This window comes from Natator depressus, chromosome 25 (genome assembly GCF_965152275.1).
Source record: "Natator depressus isolate rNatDep1 chromosome 25, rNatDep2.hap1, whole genome shotgun sequence".
Classification (NCBI taxonomy): Eukaryota; Metazoa; Chordata; order Testudines; family Cheloniidae; genus Natator; species Natator depressus.
This window is the reverse complement of record NC_134258.1, coordinates 537,758-560,169: the sequence shown is the minus strand read 5'-3', so window position 1 is coordinate 560,169 and position 22,412 is coordinate 537,758. Positions and strand designations below refer to the sequence as shown.

Sequence of the window (22,412 nt, the reverse complement as noted above, 5' to 3'; positions counted from 1 at the left end):
TTCCTTAAGTATTCTAGGATGTATTTCAACAGGGCCTGCTGACTTTAAGACATCTAACTTTTCTAAGTAATTCTTAACTTGTTCTTTTCCTATTGTAGCCTCACACCCTACCCCATTTACACCGATGTTCTCTATGTTAGTCATCTGATCCCTGCTAATTTTTTTTTTGTGAAAATGGGGGGAAGGGGGGGAGAAGAGGGGGGATGAGTCATTTACCACTTTGGCCATTGCTGCATTTTCTGTTATTGTCTTTCCCTCCTCATTTAGTAATGGGCCTCCCCTGTCTCAAGTCTTCCTCTTGCTCCCCATGTATTTGTAAAATTCTATCTTGTTACCCTTGTTACCCGATAGGAGGCGCTCATGAGATGTGGGTGCACACCATCATACATCCTTTATAATTTGACCGAGTTTCCACTTCCTGTATGACTCTTTGTGGAGTTTCAGGTCACTAAAGATCTCTTGGTTTAAGTGACGGTCGCTTTTTTCCATACTTCCTATCTTTCCTACGCACTGGTATAGTTTGGTCTTGTGCCCTTAATAATGTCTCTAAAAAACTGCCAACTCTCTTTCCATTAGACTTGCTTCCCATGGGATCTTACCTACCAATTCTCTCAGTGTGCTAAAGTCTGCCTTCTTGAAGTCCACTGTCTTTATTCTGCTGTTTTCCCTCCTACCATTCCTTAGAACCACAAACTCTATCATTTCATGGTCACCTTCACCCAAGCTGCCTTCCACCTTCAGATTCTTAGCTAGTTCCTCTCTGTTTGTCAATCAAATCCAGAATTGCCTTTCCCCTTGTTTTCTTCTCCACCTGCTGTAATAAAAAGTTGTCTCCAATGCATTCCAAGAACTTGTTGGATAATCTGTGCCCTGCTATATTATTTTCCCAAGAACTTCTGGGTAGTAGAAGTCCCTCATCCAAAACACAGGATTTGGTAGTGATGTTTCCATATGAGAAGATTAAAAAGACTGGGACTTTTTAACTTGGAAAAGAGACGACTAAGGGGGAATATAATAGAGGTCTATAAAATCATGACTGGTGTGGAGTAAGTAAATAAGGAAGTGTTATTTACTCCTTCTCATACCTCAAGAACTGAGGGTCACCAAATGACATTAATAAGCAGCAGGTTTAAAAACAAAACAAAAAAGTATTTCTTCACACAACACACAGTCAACCTTGCCACAGAATGTTGTGAAGGCCAAGCCTATAACAGGGTTAAAAAAAGAACTAGATAAATTCACAGAGGATAGGTCCATCGATGGTTATTAGCCAGGATGGGCAGGGATGGTGTCCCTAACCTCTGTTTGCCAGAAGATGGGAATGGGCGACAGGGGATGGATCACTTGATGATTACCTGTTCTGTTCATTCCCTCTGAAATACCTGGCATAGGCCACTGTCAGAAGACAGGATACTGGGCTAGATGGACCTTTGGTCTGACCCAGTATGGCCGTTCTTATTCACTAGTTCCTCCTGTTTATTCACCATACTTTTTGCATTAGTATATAGACATCTAAGATGTTTATTAGATTTCCCCTTTATCTTCCCTCTTGTCTCTCCTTTGTCTATGCTGCAACTTCCCATATTCCCCAGAGATTCTGACCTTTCACCCACAGGGCTCCACATTTTGAATTTACCTGTTGGCTTTTGTCTCCTGCCCCCATTGAACCTAGTTTAAAGCCCATCTCACTAGGCTTGCCAGTCTGTATCCAAAGATACTCTTCCCCTTCCTTGACAGGTGGGCCCAATCTCAGCAGACCTTCTTCTCAGAACAAGATCCTGCAGTTGAGGAAGCCAAAGCCCTCCTGGAGACACTATCCAGGCAGCCATGTATTTACTTCCAGGATGTATAGGTCTCTGCCTAGACCTGTACCCTTGACCAGAAGGATCAATGAGAAAACGACCTGTGCTCCAAGCTCCTTCATCCTCACTCCCAGAGCGCTGGAGTCACTTCTGATCTGCTCACGGTCATATCTTGTAGTTCCATTAGTGCCCACATAGATGAGCAGCATGGGGTAGTACTCAGAGGACCAGATGATCCTTGGAAATCCCTCCGTAATGCCTTGGATATGGACCTCTGGTAGGTAGCACACCTCTCGGGATGCCAGGTCAGACTTGCAGAGGGATGCGTCCCTCTCCCTTAGAAGGGAATCACTGTTTCCTTTTCGGAGTGATGGCTGCGATCCTTCCAGCCTTTGGGGTACAAGGCTTCTCATCCTGCACCTTTGTGGGAGATTCCTCATCCCTTGCTACCAGGGTAGCATATCGGTTTATGTCTATGGACGGTGGGTTGGGAGCAAGGGTGGAGCACTCTCTGCTGCCAGAAGTAATCAGCAGCCAGGTTCCTCCCTGTGAAGGAGCAGTTTCCTCCTTCCCTGGTGATGTTACTGCAGTCCTCTTGAGCTGGATTTCTTCCTCAAACTTGGAGGTCTCCATATGCATGTTTTCAATTAATTCCTCCTGCACATGGATGCTCCTCAACCTAGCCACTGCCTCCTGTAGCTCTCTCACCTGCCTCCTGAGAGATTCTACCAGTAGGCACCTCACACATTGGATGGTCCCTCCAGCCTGGCTTTCTATGATGGGGCAAAGCAGGCCACAGTCTGCAGATCCACACCAGGATCTGGGTACAGGCATTGTCAAGTTCTCTGCCTGGACACAGGTACAAGTGGAGGAGACAGGAGCAATTTTGGACTGAAGACACTGCCTTTCCAAACCATGCTGATTTTATTCCCTTTCCCTCCTACAAACTCCCCTGTTTGCTACCTCCATCTGGTCGCTTAGTGTCTGCCTTTTAAGCTTCTCTCCCAGGTCAGTCCTGCCCCCTCGTTAACACACAAGGGAAGGGTAATCACAAGGATGATGAAAAGCGATTACAAGGATTAAAGGAACAATGGACAGGAGGACTAGTGACTTCCTAGCACCCACTCAACTAGCAGATAATAGGTCTCTGGCCCCACTTCCAAACAGTCCCTAAACAATCACACAATCCACAGCAGACCACACCTGTAAACTAAAAGAAAAACCAAACAGACAAACAAGCTGGCCCACTCACTAAGAATGTGTGTAATTTTAAAGGAATGCCCCCCCAATAATCACATTTTTATTAACTTTTTAAATCTATTATTTTTACATGTAATATTTAAGATGAATGGAACTGAAAGTAGTTAGCAATTCCCTCCCGCCCCCCAGTGTGTTTTCACTCTGCATTGGACAGCATTTTATGTCTAGTCAGTTGCACCTCCTTTCTCATGCACTAGCATGATGAGATCACAGGCATATTGTTTCCCCTGACCCTAGGGGAACACGCCCATGTAGGCCCAACCCCAGGGGAAGCTCATGCTCTGCCCTAAGCTGCGCTTAGGAGTTGAGCTCACTTCCACACTCTACCCTAGATCCTGCAGAAAGATGTTTTACCAGTAATGGTAAGAAAGTGGCTGCTTCATTTGAATTTAAGGTTTTGTCTACACTAGCATTTTTGTTGGTAAAACTTTTTTCAGGCAGGGGTATAAAAAACCCACACCCCTGACCGACAAGTTTCGCCAACAAAAGCGCCGGTGCGGACAGCGCTAAATGGGCTGGCATAGAGCGGCTACACGGGAAGATCTTACGGTGGCGCAGCTGCAGCAGTACAGCTGTGCCACTGAAAGGTCTGTAACGTAAACATAGCCTCAGGCTGCGGTCCAGGGTTAATTAGGCAATTATAAAATTGGACCCAACTTCTCTTTGACTTACTTTGGCTCACTCTGACACAGTGACTGCACTCTGATAAGTGAGCAATATGAGTCACAGAACAGCTAGGTGAGCTCCCTTTACTTCCAAACCTCTATGAGCAGGGCCCTACAAAATTCACGGCAGTGAAAAATGTGTCACAGAGCGTGAAATCTAACTCCCACATGAAATCTGGCACCCAGCCAGGGGCTCCTACCCTGTGCAGGGTTCCAGCTGCTAGTCCAATGGGGATGGAGGAGACTTCCTCTACCCCTGCAGGGCCGCTCCTGGGGCAGGTCAGACCTACCTCTGGGATCTTCCCCAGCTGCAGAAAGCTTCGCAACTCCAGCTGTCGCCCCCCACTCTGCGCAGGGAGGTTCCAGCTCCACCTGTCGCACTCCTCCCTCTGTACAGGGAAGCTGCAGCTCCAGCTATCAGCCCTGCACTGGGAGGGGAGGCTGCTGGGAAAACCAGACCTATGGTAACCCACCCCCCATACCCTGTGACCCTCACTTCTGCGCTGCTGCTGGCAGTGGCATTGGCTTTAGAGCTGGGCACCCAGCCAGCAGCCTTCCGCTCTGGCTGCCCAGCTGTGAAGTCAGTGCCCCTGGCAGCAACAGGGCAGAAGTAAGGGTGGCAATACCACCCTCCCCACAATAGCCTTGCAACCCTCCCAGCCTGACTGCCTTTTGGGTCAGGACCCCCACAGTCACAATTCAGTGAAATTTCAGATGAACGTGAAATTGACTAATTTAAAAAAATCTCTGGCCGTGAAATTGACCAAAATGGACCATGAATTTGGTAGGGCCTTACCTATTCTTGGGAATCATTTTAAAACTGGGGACACTGGTAGAGCTATGGTCTTCTCTTTCCAGTCCCATGCATGGGACCAGGGGCAACAGGAGCCAGCTTCAACCATCAGTCCCCCTGGACTGAAAGGTATCTGGGGAGTGAACAACGCAGGATTAACCTTTGAGCTCCTGTTGCTGCCGCGGCCGCTGCTTAGGTCACTGAAAAGGAAGAGGCCTGGCGGGCAACACTGCATGGAGAGGAAGGGGAGGTGGGAGAAGAAGAGGTGGATTCAAATACATTTGTTATTGTGTCTGGATCGGTCTACACCCCCGCCAAAAGACCCTTGTAAACATCAGAATGGCTGCAGAGAAACCCATGAGAAACATTACTAAATTAAATTAATAAAACATTGTGAGCAAGCGGCTGAAAGAGGGCATTCTTAGATAATTGAAACAGGCCAATTATTCAAATTGACTGGTGTCCCTTTAATAATTTAAAAATGTTGGCAAGCCTCATATTTTAGGGCTAGCTAAACTGCACTTTTATAAATTAATTTCAGTTTCCATTTAAGAATTTATTACTGTTCTGAAGTGGAGGGAAGCCACTCACTTTTAGTTCAACAATGCCCTGGGCATTGATGGGTACCACTGCAAATGTATTTAAACCAAGCATGTGGTCACGCCACTCTTACTGGAGGTTTTTAACTTATTCAAATAATTGTCTTAACAGTTGGTGCCAAGTGAGAAAATATGCATCTTTCAGGCTATATAGATTCTTATACCATGGTCATCACTGTAGTCTCTGAGACACAGTCCTTAACATGTACACAAGCATTTGCAAAAGTCATCCAACAAGAGACTGGAATCTATTATTCTAACCAAATCACTGGTGGGATTAGACATTTTATTCTGACTTGCACGCTGATCAACTTAATGCCCAGAAGCATGAGATTTGCTTATCTTTATTTTAAGATTGGAAAGTTGCAAGTAATATTGGTCATAAAAATGTATTTTTTATTTTGGATTTCAACATATGGATATAGAGAGACAAGTTCTTCAGATCTGAAGAAGAGCTCAGAGTAAACTTGAAAAATTGTCTCTCTCACCAATAGAAGCTGGTCCAATAAAAGATATTACTTCACCCACCTTGTCTCTCTAATATCCTGAGACCAACATGGCTACACCAATACTGAATACAATATATGGACATAGAAAAGGATGCCTATCCCATTTCTAGGTATCATAATGTATAATTAAAAATACAATTTAACTCAAACAAGACCAGCAGTAGCAAACTGGTGACCTTTCTCCACACACATCTACCCACAGACAATGGACTTTCTCTAAATCAGTGGTCTCCAACCTTTTTAGGCACAAGATCACTTTCTGAATTTAAGTGCAACCCAGGATCTACCCAGACCCTTTCCTCGAGGCCCTGCCCCACTCACTCCATTTCCCGTCCTGTCGCTCGCTCTCTCCCACCGTCATTCACTTTCACTGGGCTGGGGGAGGAGGTGGGTGTTTGGGAAAGGGTGCGGGGTCTGGGCTAGGGCCAAAGGGTTCCAAGTGTGGAATCGGGCTCCCGGCTGAGCCTGGGCCAGAGGGTTGGGGTGCAGGAGGGGATGAAGGGTGCAAGCTCTGGGAGGGAGTTTGGATGTAGGAGGGGGCTCTGGGCTGGGGCAGAATGTTGAGGTGCAGGAGGGGGTATGGGGTGCTGGCTCCTGGAGGGTGCTCAGGGCTGGGGGTTGGGTTGTGGGCTGCCGCCGGTCAGCACCACAGTGGGGCTAAGGCAGGCTCCCTGCCTGTCCCAGCCCCACGCCACTCCGGGAAGGGGCCAACATGCCCCTGCAGCCCCTGGGGGAGCTAGGGGTCCCCGCACGCTGCTCCTGCCTGCAAGCACCACCCGCGCAGCTCCCATTGGCCAGGAACAGGGAACTGCAGCCAATGGGAGCTGTGGGGGTGGTACCTGCAGAGAGGGGCAGTGCACAGAGCCACCTGCCCCTCTCTTTGGGGCTGCGGGGGTGTGCTGACCACATCTGGGAGTGGTGTGTGGCCAGGGCAGGCAGGGAGCCTGCCTTGGCAGCAGCCCCGTGCACTGCTGGACTTTTAGTGGGAGAGTCTCCAGGATCGACCAGTCGATCGTAATCTACGGGTTGGTGACCACTACTCTAAACCCTAACCTCCCCAGTAAAACACCCCACACTCTTATCCAGATCCCCAACCACAGCCCTACTGTGTGCACTAAAGGTCAACGGATTTGGACTATTATGGGCCAAGTGGGTGGGTGAATCCCTAAGTCAAGGCACCCTCAGAGAAAGGGCCTCACTCTCCAAGCAGCTCTCTCCCTTCTATACCAAGGGAGCTATAGCACAAGCATCTCCACTGATTTAAAGTGTGGCAGCATAACATACAGAGAGCAGGGTCTCAGGTAGAGAGACCACATTCCATTTAGGGCTTATTAGGATATACAATAAAACATATGCACCTTAACTCCTTCCAGAAACCCATGGGAATCCAATATAGATTTCAAAGCACTGGTTTCCTGCACCCAGGGTGAAACAGCACTTAACAGACCTTCACCTTCTGCACCAGCTTCAGGGCTGATACGGTGCAGCACCATGTAGAGTACAGTGCAATACTCTAATCTTGAAATGCCCATCACTGCTGCAATACAAGCCAACAAACTCGACTGACACACACAAAAAAGCCCAGAAAACTTTTGCTACTTGTTCCCATCATCACTATCTCAGTCTTCTGTGGACCAAGCCTCAGTCAACTAGCCTCAAACTTTTAAAAAATGACATTAGGACCTCATGTGAGGTGTGACAATAGCAATGAACCGGGACCCATTTTAGCTGCATCACACAGAATAAAGGATTAATTTTTAACTTGTCCCAATCAACGTCACAAAGTCCTGCTTACAAGTTGTGCTCTCCCCACAGACTACAGCTCCCAGCATACAATGCTTCCTTGAACCAAGCAGCCCACTCAGTCCAAGGTGGAGTACTGCATGCTGGGACTCAGTCTACATGAAGCCATACTTTCAAACTGAAGAAAAAGATGGATGCAATCTTCCCATTTTATGCAAATTGTGCACAGCCCTCGGGTTCCTGGCGAGTTGGTAGTGCAGTGCAGCCCTTAATTTGGGCACCCTGGCTTATATATAAAAGCCAATGTGCAGTGTCCTGTAATCAGACTGCACTGAGAGTGAATGCAGTGTATCAAGGTGGAATGGGGTCACTTTCAGTGTCCTTGAGAACAAATGAGAATCTGAATTAAAGACCCTTCTGAAAGAAAGCTATTATCCTGACAAAGAAACCACACAACTAAAGAAGCAGAGTAGTGTATTCTCTTCTTTCCTGCTAATCTCCACAGTAAGCATTGACCAAATATTTCAATTTGGGGTCTCAGATTGAATATAACTGACTAGAAAAAACAACTATGAGTGCAGCTCAGAGGACTAGAAGCAAACAGCAAGATCTTCAAGACTACAGGAAATGAGATCTAATGTCACAATAGACTATATAAGAAAGCATTGCCTAAATGAGATTGTTGCCATTGCTGAACAAACAAGCAGATGAAATTCAATGTTGATACATGCAAAATAATACACACTGGAAAAATAATCTCAACTATATATACACACACAATGATGGGTTCTAAATTAGCTGTTACCACCCAAGACGGAGATCTTGGAGGCACCGAGGGGGAATAGTTCTCTGAAAACTTCGGTTCAATGTGCAGCATCAGCAGTCAAAAAGGCTAATAGTATGTGAGGAACTATTAGAAGACAGATAGAAAATAAGACAGAAAATATCTTAAATGCCGCTATATGAATCCCTGGTGTGCCCATGAATCCAGTTCTGGTTACCCCATCTCAAAAAGGACAATGCAGAACGGGAAAAGGTTCACTGAAGGGGAAAAAAAAAGATGATCAAGAGTATGGAACAGCTTCCATACTAGGAGAGATTAAAAAAAGATTACGGCTGGTCAATTTAGAAAAGAGACAACTAAAGGGGGATATGATAGAGGTCTACAAAATCATGAATGGTGTAGAAAAAGTGAATAGAGTAGTATTCTTTACCCTTTCACACAATACAAAAACCAGGGGTCATCCGATGAAATTAATAGGCAGCAGATTTAATGCAATCAAAAGGAGGTACTTTTTCCACTCAACTAACCTGTGGAACTCAATGCCATGGGATGTTGTGAAGGCCAAAAGTATATCAGAGTTTAAAAAAGAACTGGGTAAGTTAATGGAGGATAGATCCATCAATGGCTATTGGTCAGGGACACAACCTTGAGCTCAGGGCAACCCTAAATCTCTGAATATCAGAAGCTGGGAGTGAAAGACAGGGGTGGATCACTCCATAAATTGCTCTGATCTGTACACTCCCCAGGAAGCTCTGATATGGGCCACCGTCAGAGATTGAATACTGGGCAAGATGGACCATGGTTTGACCCACTATGCCAGCTCTTATGTTATGTATGTTCTAACGAAGTTACCTTTAAGAAACCTCCATTTTTCAGAACACTAATAAATCAAATTACAGTAACACTACAACATACTGCACAACAACATGAAATCCCCAAACAAATCTCAAAGCTGCTTTCTCAGTATTCTAGTGTTAGAAATGAGTATTACAAAATTAAAGCCTTAATGAAATACGTAAGACTGGTTACACAAATACTGTAACTTTGTTGCAAAAATCTGCACATTTCTGTCTTGAAGCAGGTTCAGTGCAGATTGCCATTGATTTCAACAAACAGCTTTGCCAAACCACTACAATCCTAACTCTGAGCAGCCACTTCTTTCCTAGGCCTGCCGTTTTCATAGCTCTTTGCAGGTGGTGTGATATAAATGAATGGAGACTAAGAAGCAAACAAACTTATTGCACAACATGATATAAAGGAATGAGCACAAGTTTGGGAGTCAGGAGCCCCTAAGTTCCAACTTTGCCATTTACTTGCTGTGCATCCATCTATACAATGGCGATAACATTTGCTGAACACAACTCACAGGAAATTTGTGGGTATTAACATCTGTACAACCCTTTGAATCCATCGAGCACCAGACACGTGCTCGGTAATATTTCCATATGTGAACAAAATGAGAATTTAGAAGTAGGTTCCAAACAATGAAAGGTTCATTCTCTAACTATGCATTATGTCAAGCAACCCTAGATATTCACATATTTATGCTGCTCTGTGCCATTTTCAAAAAAGGAATTATTCCCACAATACCTACAAAAATAAAGAAAAACACCTAATCAAGGTACACAACAACAGAATCTGGAATACACTCTCAGAACTCTGCACATTAATGCCACCTTCACTGAGTATTGCAGATACTGGGAGAAGCACATTAACTATACCCAGACCATAGCACAGCAATGTATATTTCAGTGACAAATGTATATTTCATGCCACAAAACCAAAAATATTTCCTTTTTCCACCTTGCTCTGTTGTGTAGGACATGATGTCCATTTCTGTATTAGTTTAGTTATATTTTAAGACTCCCAAGAACCAGCCTTTGTTTAAAGAAAAAAAAATAACGTATTCCCAGGGCTTGAAAAATTTACCCCACACTTATTAGCCCAACTGCTAAGCCTACCAGACAGATGGAAAAATACTGTTACTATCACACCTCCTTACCATTTTAAGAGTAAAACAGTTAAGTATTGTATTTAATTGCAACATATAAAACAACTATTCAGTATCAATTAAAAAAACGAAAAACCTCACTAAATCTCTTGGTGGTGTTATACTTTCCCTTTCCCTCCCTGCTTCACTTTCATTCTCACCCCCACCCCAATCCTCATCCTCTTTTCCCCAAATAGTTTATGTAGATTGTTTCACTGTTTCCTCTTTTCTTTCTTTCCCCTCTCCACTCCCTTATATCCCCCAATCTTTTCCTAAACTGTGTTCCCTACTTTTTTCCTGTGCTTTCTGTCTCACGTCTGCCTACAAAAATATTAATATCATAATCTCTCTAAGCCTACTAGTCAAAATGCAGTATGAAAGATCAGGTGGGAAATCAAGCCCTTGCCATGCCCCTTCTCCCCAAAGCTGTTAGGAAAAGGGAAAAGGAGTGTTGCAATTCCTACCAGGGTGTTGTCCTTGGATCCCCACTAAGGATCTTCATATTCCACAGCATCTGAGTAGCAGGTGTACAATAAATTTTAGAGCCTCTCTCAGTTCCCTCCTGCCACCCCAGAGATGCCTGGCAGTTGTGATGGTGGGGAGGAAGTTTCCACTAATCTATTCCTACTCCAGCCTCCATTTTTGTGCTTTAATCTCAAGCATTGCTCATAGCTTTTCTCAGGGAGCACAGTGAAACTGACCCAACTCTCAGCCTAATGTTGCTCATAGATCTGAATAAAGCAGTAAAACCTGACAAAGCAGATCTATTTTCACTTTACTGCACCTTAGCAGAACTACGTGCCTCTGAAGAGACACTAGTATTCTTTGTCTAAACATCAGGGAGTCTATACAGTATCTGTTTATATTCAATTCACATAAACAAGGTTATCTTTGCAGATATAAGAACTAAACACCTTACTTGCCAGGGGCAAGTGCCATTTTCATTTTTATTAAAGAGCTCTGGTGGTACAAAGGAAGGTTCTTTCACAAGACTGGTACATTGGTTAACTTCAACTTACGATTTGTTTTTGGAAAAGTGTATGGTGGCTAAATCATTGGTTTGCTAGAGCTTACCTGTGCAAATACAGATAAAGCAAAGAATATTTTTGAAATCGAACAAATGTCCTAGTCATTGCTAGCCTGACCAGAAGCAGGTGAGACCTAAGGGGTTCCCTAAAATATGGGAGTCTGTGAACTATGATCCTCTCTCATTGCTTGATTTAGGTACTTACAGCTTTTCCTAGGTCATGCGGCAAGTGGGCCCACTGAGAGTTGAAGAGGATACAGTAGTCCTTTCCTTTACTCCTCCCCTTCTCCGAAAGAACATGCACCATACCATACTCGCAACACACCTGAAAACACAAAACATTTTATCGGGGTTTCATTAAAAGCAATAATACACCAAGGCCCTTGTGACGTTATTGACATAAGCTGGGACCGTATAGATCATTGTTGTAACCAAGGTCCTGTAGTGGCACCAAATCTTATATAAAGGGAGTCAAATGAGGTGTCTAAGACAAGGTTACGGTTTGCTGATTATGATTATGCTGTCTATATGTGAGTATCATTTTTGTAGTTAAAGTTATGAATATTGGCTCTATACTGTCTGTATTTCAACTTGTGCTATGCTTCTGGGAAACACTCCAGACAAGCTGGTGTCAGCTCTGCCTAGCCTGCTTAATGGCCCATTAAGAACCATCAGCTATACAACTGACCCATTGAGAGAAGGCAGACACGCCTTGTGACTCAGCAAGGCATGCAGGGACATGCCTATGGACAGAACTCTGAGGTTTTTCCATGCCATGTGATGGACAGCTTGTCTTTGGGATAAAGACAGACAGACCACATGGCAAAAGAATATAAAAAGCTGCTGCAGCTCCTTCAGAGGTAAGAAACAGGATTGAAGACAAGATGGAGGAATTTTGCTACACTGAAGCTTTGAACCAAGGACTGAAAGACCCATCCCAGCTGTGGATGTACTCCAGAGACTTGATTTGAACCTGCAGTTTATTCTATCACTGCTGCAAGCCTGAACCAAGAACTTTGCCATTACTGTATGTAATTGATTCCATTTAACCAATTCTAGCTCTTATCTATATCTTTTCCTTTTATGAATAAACCTTTAGATTCTAAAGCATTGGCAACAGCATGATTTGTGGGTAAGATCGGATTTATATATTGACCTGGGTCTGGGGCTTGGTCCTTTGGGATTGAGAGAACCTTTTTTCTTTTACTGGGGTATTGGTTTTCATAACCATTTGTCCCCATAACGAGTGGCACTGGTGAGGATACTGGGAAACTGGGGTGTCTAAGGGAATTCCTTGTGTGACTTGTGGTTAGCCAGTGGGGTAAAACCAAAGTCTTCTCTGTTTGGCCAGTTTGGTTTGCCTTGGTGTGCACAGAAACCCCAGCCTTGGGCTGTAACTGTCCTGCTTTATGCAATTTGTCCTGAATTGGCACTCTCCGTTGGGTCCCGCCAGTACCAGCATCATTACAGCCCTAAAATTGAGACACCCTCTAATGAAGTTGCTCTGTAATAATTCACAAACAAAACTAGACTTTGAATGAAAAACCCAGGTTAAAGAAGATAAGAAATGCTGACATTAAAGAATCACCACATTTCCCATAACTCCTCTTCCCCTTTCTAATAGATTAAGGGTACCACAGAATAATATATACTGACTTATAACACTTAGAATATAAAATGAAGAATTGTTAACAGTAAAATTAAAAGCTTTGTTAACTATATTTTAATGATTTATAACAATGAATATTTCTGAAGATAAAGGTAAGTTTGGGTTGTATCAAGCAGAGTAGAATGTGGACACACCACTTTTCGCTTATGATGAAAAGGAGCCTATCAAGCAGAAAGCTGAAGAGGTTACTTGGTTGATTATGGTGATATGGAATCTTCCATCCTCTCACTTGCACTGCTCAATAAGGGCTTCCGATGTGGTTTAGCAAACTATCTAAGGCTCCTGTTAAGACGGAAAAGTGATAGGTTCTCTCACACATCAATTACTTTCAGGTCATCATATCTGTCTAGATCATTCAAGTTCTGTACCATATAGTCACTACATTACACAACATTTCATTATTAGGGAAGTTTCCAAAACAAATGTATAGAAACAAAAGACATCCTAAAAATCTGTTTCACCAAATCTGCCACAGTAACAGAAATGAGAAAGATGAGGTTTTATTATTATTATTATTAAATAAGTACAAAATAAAACCTCTCTGCTTTCTTGATTGGCCACCTTACATTTCAAACCTCAGCAATCCCCTTGGATACTGTTGCACACTCCAGTGTGTGACACTTGCTTCAAAAAACGTAGTCCTTGGCTCAGTAGCCTAAGCAGAAAGAAGAATTTGGATAGAGAAAGGAAGATGGCGACAACTAGAAATACAAAGAAAAAGGAGGGAGCCTTGCAAGACTAAAGACTTTTTATTTTTATCTGGTTCAAATGGTTGTACAGCCAATCTGTAACTGTTTGAAAAATGTTGATTCAAATGACATTTTGTTTCAAAACCTTTGAATCTATCCGAAAGATTTTTTTTGTTTTGTTTTGTTTTGGTGAATATGACTCTAATAGCATCCCAATGCAAGAGGGCAGAGGGGATGACTGGTATCTGGTAGTGAGTTTCAACTGGCCTGACCAGTTCAGTGTATTCCAATTCACTAATGTCACACCCCGTATCTAAAAGGCAACCTGTAATTTATCATTAGAAAGCTAATAACATACTGATCATTGTTGTGTATATGGAGGACAAATTCAAAATTAGAAACATATTGGGAATTATTGTCTTAAAGTGCGTCTGCCAAGCAGGGCTGAAGTTTTTTTCACTCTAGCCAAAAGAATGTGGTTCCGCTACTTGAAGGTATTTCCAAGGTACATTAAGAGACAATGGGAATGCAATTTACATAAAAGGTACACAGATCCATCACGACAACAAGAGGAGAAGATAATCACTCAGAATAAACCAGTTGGAGAACACTTCAATCTCTCTGGTCACGCGATTACAGACATGAAAGTTGCAATATTACAACAACAAAAACTTCAAATCCAGACTCCAGCGAGAGACTGTTGAATTGGAATTCATTTGCAAATTGGACACAATTAACTTAGGCTTGAATAGAGACTGGGAGTGGCTAAGTCATTATGCAAGGTAACCTATTGCCCCTTGTTTTTTCCTACCCCCCCCCCAGACATTCTTGTTAAACCCTGAATTTGTGCTGGAAATGGCCCAACTTGATCATCATACACATTGTAAGGAGAGTGATCACTTTAGATAAGCTATTACCAGCAGGAGAGTGGGGTGGGGGGGGGAGGTATTTTTTCATGCTTTGTGTGTATAAAAAGATCTTCTACACTTTCCACAGTATGCATCCGATGAAGTGAGCTGTAGCTCACGAAAGCTTATGCTCAAATAAATTGGTGAGTCTCTAAGGTGCCACAAGTACTCCTTTTCTTTTTGCGACTACAGACTAACACGGCTGTTACTCTGAAACCACTCAGAATCAGGGCAGGGGAAGGAGATTGCAGGAAAGATCAATTTGTATTATAGGAAACACCAGCAGGGAAGAAATCAGTATAGAACTTCCTTCACCAGAAGAATCCATTGAGCCTTCCTCAAAGGTTGAATTAACTTTACTTTGGACATTGTGGAAGACCTGAAGAAAGGGGTGGGTCAACCATCTTGCTGAAAGGTAGTGTGATAAGAATCTTACTTTGAACCAAGATTGTAGTTTTGTTAAGATTTAGTCTCTAGAAAGCATTTTTCACTTTTATTTGCTTGTAACCATTTCTGACTCTATCCTTTAGACTTGAATTCACTTGAAATCCTAATCTTCTTTTGTTAATAAACTTGTTTTACTTTTAATCTAAACCAAGCCAGTGCTGTGTTTGAGTGAAAGTGATAAGCTGTGCATTTTGTCTGTTTAGAGGCACAAACAAACTTTATTATTTGCAGGAGAGGGCTGTTCCAGGAGAGGGCTGGACGCTTCAGGGCAGATGGGTTTGGGGAAAATTCAGGACTTGGAATATTAGGTCACCCCTGCATAACATAACTGGGCGATAGAAACTAGAGTTGTGTTGTAAGCAGACTGCTGGGGTCAGAGCATTGAACCAGGGCTGCATAGCACACAGACACTCAGGATACTGCATGCTTATCTGTTGGTATCCAGGTTGTAAGCCACAGCAGCTGAGCAACCCAAGGTCTCTGTCAGCTTCTGAACTGTACCCCAAAAGGTGAGGGGGAAAAAAATCCAGTTTCAGTTCAAAAACCACAAAGCAAAAAAGTCAATAATTCACTCAGCTCTAACTGTAACTTTCATTTAAATGGTTTAACTTAAGAAGGCAGCTTTTAGTTGAAATGGGGAATATTTAGCTCAGAACAAAAGGTGACAATCATTGAAACAAGGACACCCAAACCAGTTGTCAGGAGCCAGAGGCCTTCATTTAACTTGCACAAAATGGTTCTGCAGACTGTAGTCACTTTCATATTTAATACAGACATTCTACCTGTAGAAATTACAGCCAGGGCTCTATGTACTTTGCATGAACTTGGATTTAAATTCTACAGGAAGGATGTCTGCAGTGGGGTGGAATAGACTGGAAATTCTACAGCAGCTTCATTTACATTAAAAAAGAGGGATATTTCTATCAAGTTGTATGAAAACAAACTGAAAATCTGAAAATTCGTGGCGATCAAGGGAGGTCCCGGACAACTGGAAAAAGGCAAATATAGTGCCCATATTTTAAAAAGAAGAAAGAGAACCTGGGGAATTACAGCCTCACTTCAGTCTCTGGCAAAATCATGGAGCAGGTCCTCAAGGAATCCATTTTGAAGCACTTGGAAGAGAGGAAGGTGATCAGGAACAGTCAACATGGATTCACCAAGGGCAAGTCATGCCTGACCATCCTGATTGCCTTCTATGATCAGATAACTGGCTCTGTGGATATGGGGAAAGCGGTGGATGTGATATATCATGACTTTAGCAAAGCTTTTGATTCGGTCTCCCACAGCATTCTTGCCAGCAAGTTAAAAAAAGTATGGATTGGATGAATGGACTATAAGGTGGATAGAAAACTGGCTAGATTGTCAGGCTCAACAGGTAGCGATCAATGGTTCGATGTCTAGTTGGCAGCCGATATGAAGCAGAGTGCCCCAGGGGTCGGTTTTGTTCAGCATCTTTATCAATGATCTGGATAATGGGATTAATTGCAAGTTCGCAGAGGACACTAAGCTGGGGGGGTGGGGGGGGGAAGAGGTAGATACGCAGGAGGGTAGGGATAGGGTCCAGAGGGACCCAGACAAATTAGAGGATTGGGCCAAAAGAAATCTGATGAGGTTCAACAAGGACAAGTGCAGAGCTCTGCACTTAGGAAGGAAGAATCCCATGCACCGCTACAGGCTGGGGACCAAGTGTCTAAGCAGCAGTTCTGCAGAAAAGGACCTGGGAATTACAGTGGACGAGAAGCTGGATATGAGTCAGCAGTGTGCCCTTGTTGCCAAGAAGGCCAATGGCATATTGGGCTGTATTAGTAGGAGCATTGCCAGCAGATGGAAGGAAGTGATTATTCCCCTCTATTTGGCACTGGTGAGGCCACACCTGAAGTAGTGCATCCAGTTTTGGTCCCCCCACTACAGAAGGGATGTGGACAAATTGGAGAGAAGTATCAGAGGGGTAGCTGTGTTAGTCTGGATCTGTAAAAGCGGCAAAGAGTCCTGTGGCACCTTATAGACTAACAGACTTATTGGAGCATAAGCTTTCGTGAGTGAATACCCACTTCATCGGATGCATGTAGTGGAAATTTGCAGAGGAAGGTATAAATATGCAAGCCAGAATCAGGCTAGGGATAACAAGGTTAGTTCAATCAGGGAGGATGAGGCCCTCTTCTAGCAGTTGAGGTGTGAACACCAAGGGAGGAGAAACTGCTTTTATAGTTGGCTAGCCATTCACAGTCTCTGTTTAATCCTGAGCTGATGGCGTCAAATTTGCGAATGAACTGAAGCTGAGCAGTTTCTCTTTGAAGTCTGGTCCTGAAGTTTTTTTGCTGCAGGATGGCTACCTTTAAATCTGCTATTGTGTGTCCAGGGAGGTAGAAGTGTTCTCCTACAGGTTTTTGTATATTGCCAAACCTATCGTTTCCCTTTCCTTAGCAAAGGGCTTGAGAAAAGCACACACTACCTGCAAAGGCTCTCTCAAGTCCACACCTGTTGAAACTAACCATACCCCAGTATACAAAATAGAGCTGTTCTGTACATTGAATTTCTTTTTGTGTACACTGAATTTCCTCACGTAAACTTAAGTTTTCCCATATAGTTTTATTGCACAGAATATGAACAACTGCAGCCTCTACTGATACATTAGACACGTTCAAGTGAAAATGATACCCTATCTGAAACACGAGGATGGCTGTCAGGGTATAATCTTCCTTCATGATATAAGATTGCACCACTATGAGAAATAACTGAAAGGCAAAATACAAAAAAAAAAAAGAAACAACCCTGAAAAAAGCCCAACCTTCTCCCAGACTAAGCTCTCAGCTGAACCCGGCAGCACACTAAGAATGCTACAGGCTCAACTACAAAAATCTTCTAACTCTCAGACTCTCCTTCAAGTAGATCCAACAAGACAGTACTTGAATTAATGGAAGTCATTCATCAGAAATAACTGCTGATAAAGTTTCTCTTTGGGATGTAAGGGACAGAAAACAGTACAGAAAATATTATACCACCCATTATATAAAATCAAGATTATACCCTCACTTTGAATGCTGAGTTTGATTCTGGTCATCTTATACCATCATATACAGCAGAAACAAGCATCATCTTTGGTGTGAGCCTCTACCATTTGGGCTTGGTGCAGATCATCAGATAGCACTGACATAGCTTGGAGGAAGACCTCCCAGTTTGAAAATACCAGGCTGTCGCACTCCAAGAAGTGGGAGGCCCAGTCTCAGGTTTCCCCGACAGCTGTCGGATAACCAGGCTCACCTTTGCACAATAGTAGCATAGCACTGAGGCTGCATCATGAACAGGAAGCGGCACTGGTTTATAAAACCCTGGAATCACTGGCAATTACCATCAAACCATTCCAGAAGATGGACTGGGAAACAGAGCTCTGCGAGCCATGTCTGGAGTGCGGCATTTTCAGCATGCAACTGTCTGACTTGCTCCTGCAATAACTGGTTCTCCGAGGTCACTTGGACAACCCATGTCTGCAGGGCTTGGTTGTCCACCTGAAGGCAGGCAGCTCATTCAGATATGTCCAGTGCTCCCGAAGGATTAGCCAGATCCATTCTGCTGGCACCAGGCTCATTCCTGTGGTGTAAGTGGTCCATGCAAACTGTCATAACCGGGAAGTGGGCATCTTACCTAGTGGTCGGAACAGGAGTTGGAAGTCAGGCCAGGTCAGATACCAGGAGATCAGAGTCTGAGATATCCCAGAAGGCAGACTGAGTCAGATGTCAGGAGGCAGGCATGGTGAGGTTACCAGTTAATGAGAGTCAGGCTGTAGGAGCAGGTAGCGCAAGGGAAGCAGTCCTAAGCAGGGGAAACCAACTCGCATGGACAACTTCCTGGTCCTGTGCTTCATTTAAATAGAAACAGGGAACCAATCAGTAGCCCCAGAGTTCTGCCAATCAGATCCCACGACTGGAGTCCTCTGTTGGAATTGAGCTTCTGGTTCTGGCAACTGTTAACAGGTCACTTGGTGCCAGGCTGGAACTTACTAACACTTAAGAGCACTATGGACCAGGGTTCCAGACCTCTGGTCCCTCATAGTATGTGCCAAGATCACAGGGAACTCTGCTCCACACCTTCTTGCCTCTGTCTGAAGTGGGGAAGAGACCTACCCCTCTGGGAGGAGGGGTCTGAGTCCCTCTCCCTGCCCCCTCTGTAGTATCTGAATGCCTCACAATCTTTAATGCATCTATCCTCACAAAACCCCTGTAGAGAGTAGGAGCTTCACAAAGGAACTTAGGTTTGGTGACAATGAGCATTGCTGTACCTGGAAAAGGATGTAGATTCACAGAGCCTGAGATCAAGTTATATTGACTCAGAATTACATTAGCATACAGCCACTGCAATTAGTACAACGCTTGTGCAAATGCATACATGGCTCCTTGTGTCTGAAACCTGTATCAATGCAGAGTGTATTGCACCTTGGGTCAGTATCCCTCTGTGCAACTCACCACCATCTAGCGCCCTGCCTTTTGCAAAGTTCTGGCAATGCATCATAGGGCCAAAATGAGTCATGTAAGGGTGACTGGGAGCATGAGGTCAACTTCCAGTTTGCAACTGTCTCCATCCCATTATTTTCACACTTTTTTTTCCTAAAAATCCCACAAACCTATGTGGCCCTCCTCGCTGTCTGCCATCTCTGACAAAAGCATGGAGCCTGCATAGTTCTGCACTATTGTCATAGAATCACAGTAAGATTAGGTTTGGAAGAGACCTCAGAAGGTCATCTAGTCCAACCCCCTGCTCAAAGCAGGACCAACCCCAACTAAATCATCCCAGCCAGGGCTTTGTCATGAGCGTTGAAAGCTCAGGGAGCACAATCCTGTAGTATTTGCAGAGCTGCAAGAAAAACTGAACGAGTAGGGAAAATTATTATTCCTTGGAGGACAGTTTGCTGTGGGACATAGCAAAAAACAATTCAAGGTTGTTGGTGGCATTCACGGAGCAGCTGCAGATGGTGGAGCCCGGGCCTGAGAAACAACCTCTGACTGGTTGCATCGCAGGGTAATGCAGGTTAGGGATGATGAGCAGCAGCTGCAGAACTTTCAGATGCGCACAGCCGTGTTCCTAGATCTGTGTGCTGAGCTCGTCCCAGCCCTCCAGCGCAGGGACACCACAATGAGAGCCGCACTGACAGTGGAGAAGCGAGTGACGATGGCACTCTAGAAACTTACAACACCAGATTGCTACCGGTCAGCAGGAAATCAATTTGGAGTCGGAACACACACCATGGAGGCCACTGTCATGCAAGTGTGCAGGGCCATTAATCCTCTCCAACTACAGAGGGCCGTGACTCTTGGTAATGTGCAGGACCACAGACGATTTTGAAGCAACTGGGTTTCCAAATGCAATGGAGTGACAAACAGCACACATATCCCTGGTTTAGCACCAGCCCATCTTGCCACAGAGTACATCAACAGAAAGAGTTTTAGGGCCATTTCCACAAAGGTCTGTACTGACTGAAGCCATATCCCCCTATACTGAGAAGTACTCCAAGGCCTACCATAATTCAAGGACTCAAGCTCCATTTATTGTTCCTTTTTCCTGCTTCTTTTAGCCTATTTTCATATAATATTTCTGATGCTTTCAGTGAATCAACAGTACTTAATTTGTAGCTGACATTGATCAAACACACAAATTGCAGTTTGAGAGCTTAGTGAGACCTATCACACTATTTAAAAGAAGGAAGAAAATATACACACCATCTATAATGAATATTCTTTGAGATAACAAAAGGGACCGTAAGAAAGAGTTGCAAGGAGCATGCACGCACCTACATGTGTGACAAAGGTAAGCTGCACATCCATTTTTAGACTATTGCCATGATTTGGTCCTCTGCTGTTGTGCATGGTCTGTGGAAAACTTCAGTTAAGGATGCATTAAGGCAGGGGTCGGCAACCCTTCAGCATGCGGCCCATCAGGGTAATCTACTGGTGGGCCGCAAGACATTTTGTTTACGTTGACCGTCCGCAGGCACAGTCCCCCGCAGCTCCCAGTGGCTGCGGTTCGCCGTGCCCGTGATGATACTTAAGGTGGTAAGAATTGGGCTTGACTCTAGGACCCCAGGGAGAATCTGCAAGGCTGGCAGTTAGAAAAAACCATCCTTTTACGTTTATTACCAGCTTCTCTCCTCAATGGCTTGCTCCTCAGAATACCATGTCTTCATCTTCTGACACATCGAAATTAAAGGCAGGATGTGTTTTACTTCGTACTATTTTCTGAACACCCATAACAAGATCCAGTGACATACTGACAATATCATGTAATTTCCTGAACAAACCTTATGGAATTCAGATAAACTTTATTGAATTAATGAGTCTGGATAGCTCAGTTAGTATAGCATCAGACTTTTAATCTGAGGGGCTACATTTCAAGTCCCCAGTTGGGTATTAGCTTTGAGGTATGGTAGCTGAGCAGTTAAGACCCTTGACAACAATTGTGAAGGTTGTGAGTTCAAGTCTCACTTGATCGCACACTGAATGGCCAGCTGCAAAATGGGGGCCAGTCAAAGCTGGTTGGATGTGATGCTGAGCACATTACTCCCTTGTGTACTGTTGGCTATGAAACTGACTTGCCCTAACTGAAAGAGCCATTAGCTCAGGGGAATCTTGAATTAGGGTTAATATCTTTGTATTAAAACAGTATGTGTTACTGTCACACTATGTACATTATCTAGTAGAGAGGATGGATGCTAATGTACTTCCCTCCATCATGAAGCCTTTGGATTCCCCAACTACTCTCTCCCCTCCCGCCGCCAAGATTTTCAGAATTCCTTTGGGTGAGAGTTTGAAGGACTGTTCCTGCCAGAATCTCTGTTAGGGGTGGGGTAATTCTGATAAGTTTAATAGCATGCATGTGGGTTCTGCTATGGTTTTTAATGTTCTCTCTGTAATGCTTTTCACTTTAGGGATAAAGTAGGCTTGCATAGGAAGTGATGTGTGGCAACATACCTGTTGCAATTACACTTGTTAACCATCTCTAAAGAGAAAGCAAATAGTGTCTTTAGGCAACATGTCTGTGCTAGAAAATACATAGTGAAGGCAGGAAACTGTGCAGCCTGAAAATACTCCAGTTGGAAGAAAGAGAAACAAGGAGCTCCACCAAGAAAGGCAACAGCTGGGGAGCTGGAAGCCTGAGAATGGGTGCCATTGCTGGACCCCGAGGGGAAATAAAGGTGCAGTTGCCCTGAACTGTGACTGAGGCAGGATCTGTTTTACTTGATATTATTCTCTGAACATCCATAACAAAATTCCAGGAGAATTTAAGTCATATTAAGAAGGCAAAGAGAGTGATTTTCCTCATAATATCCAGATGTTACTCAAGAGACAATATCTGCACAAAACTTGCTTCATGATAACAATCAGTACGACCGTTTTGTACCCTTAACAGTTCCCCTGACGTATGTTTAATGAGCTACTAGGGTTATTTATTAATATTATCATAGCACCTAGGAAGCCCAAGTCATGGACTATGACCTGTGTCCTCTCAGAGCTGCGTGGTCACGCGGCCGCCCAGGAG

At 44.0% G+C, this 22,412-nt stretch overlaps 1 protein-coding gene across 5 annotated transcripts in view; it reads right to left on the bottom strand.

The window, feature by feature from the left end:
* SPPL2B (signal peptide peptidase like 2B) overlaps window positions 1-22,412 on the bottom strand; it is a 94,144-nt gene that overhangs the window by 68,163 nt on the left and 3,569 nt on the right. For all 5 annotated transcript variants that reach the window (XR_012636293.1, XR_012636296.1, XR_012636294.1 and 2 more), the window contains exon 2: window positions 11,378-11,497. Coding sequence is in view for 1 of the 5 variants with exons in the window: in XM_074939590.1 (XP_074795691.1) it covers window positions 11,378-11,497 (120 nt within the window). In the remaining 4 variants the exon portion in view is untranslated. The remainder of the gene's footprint in view (window positions 1-11,377; window positions 11,498-22,412) is intronic.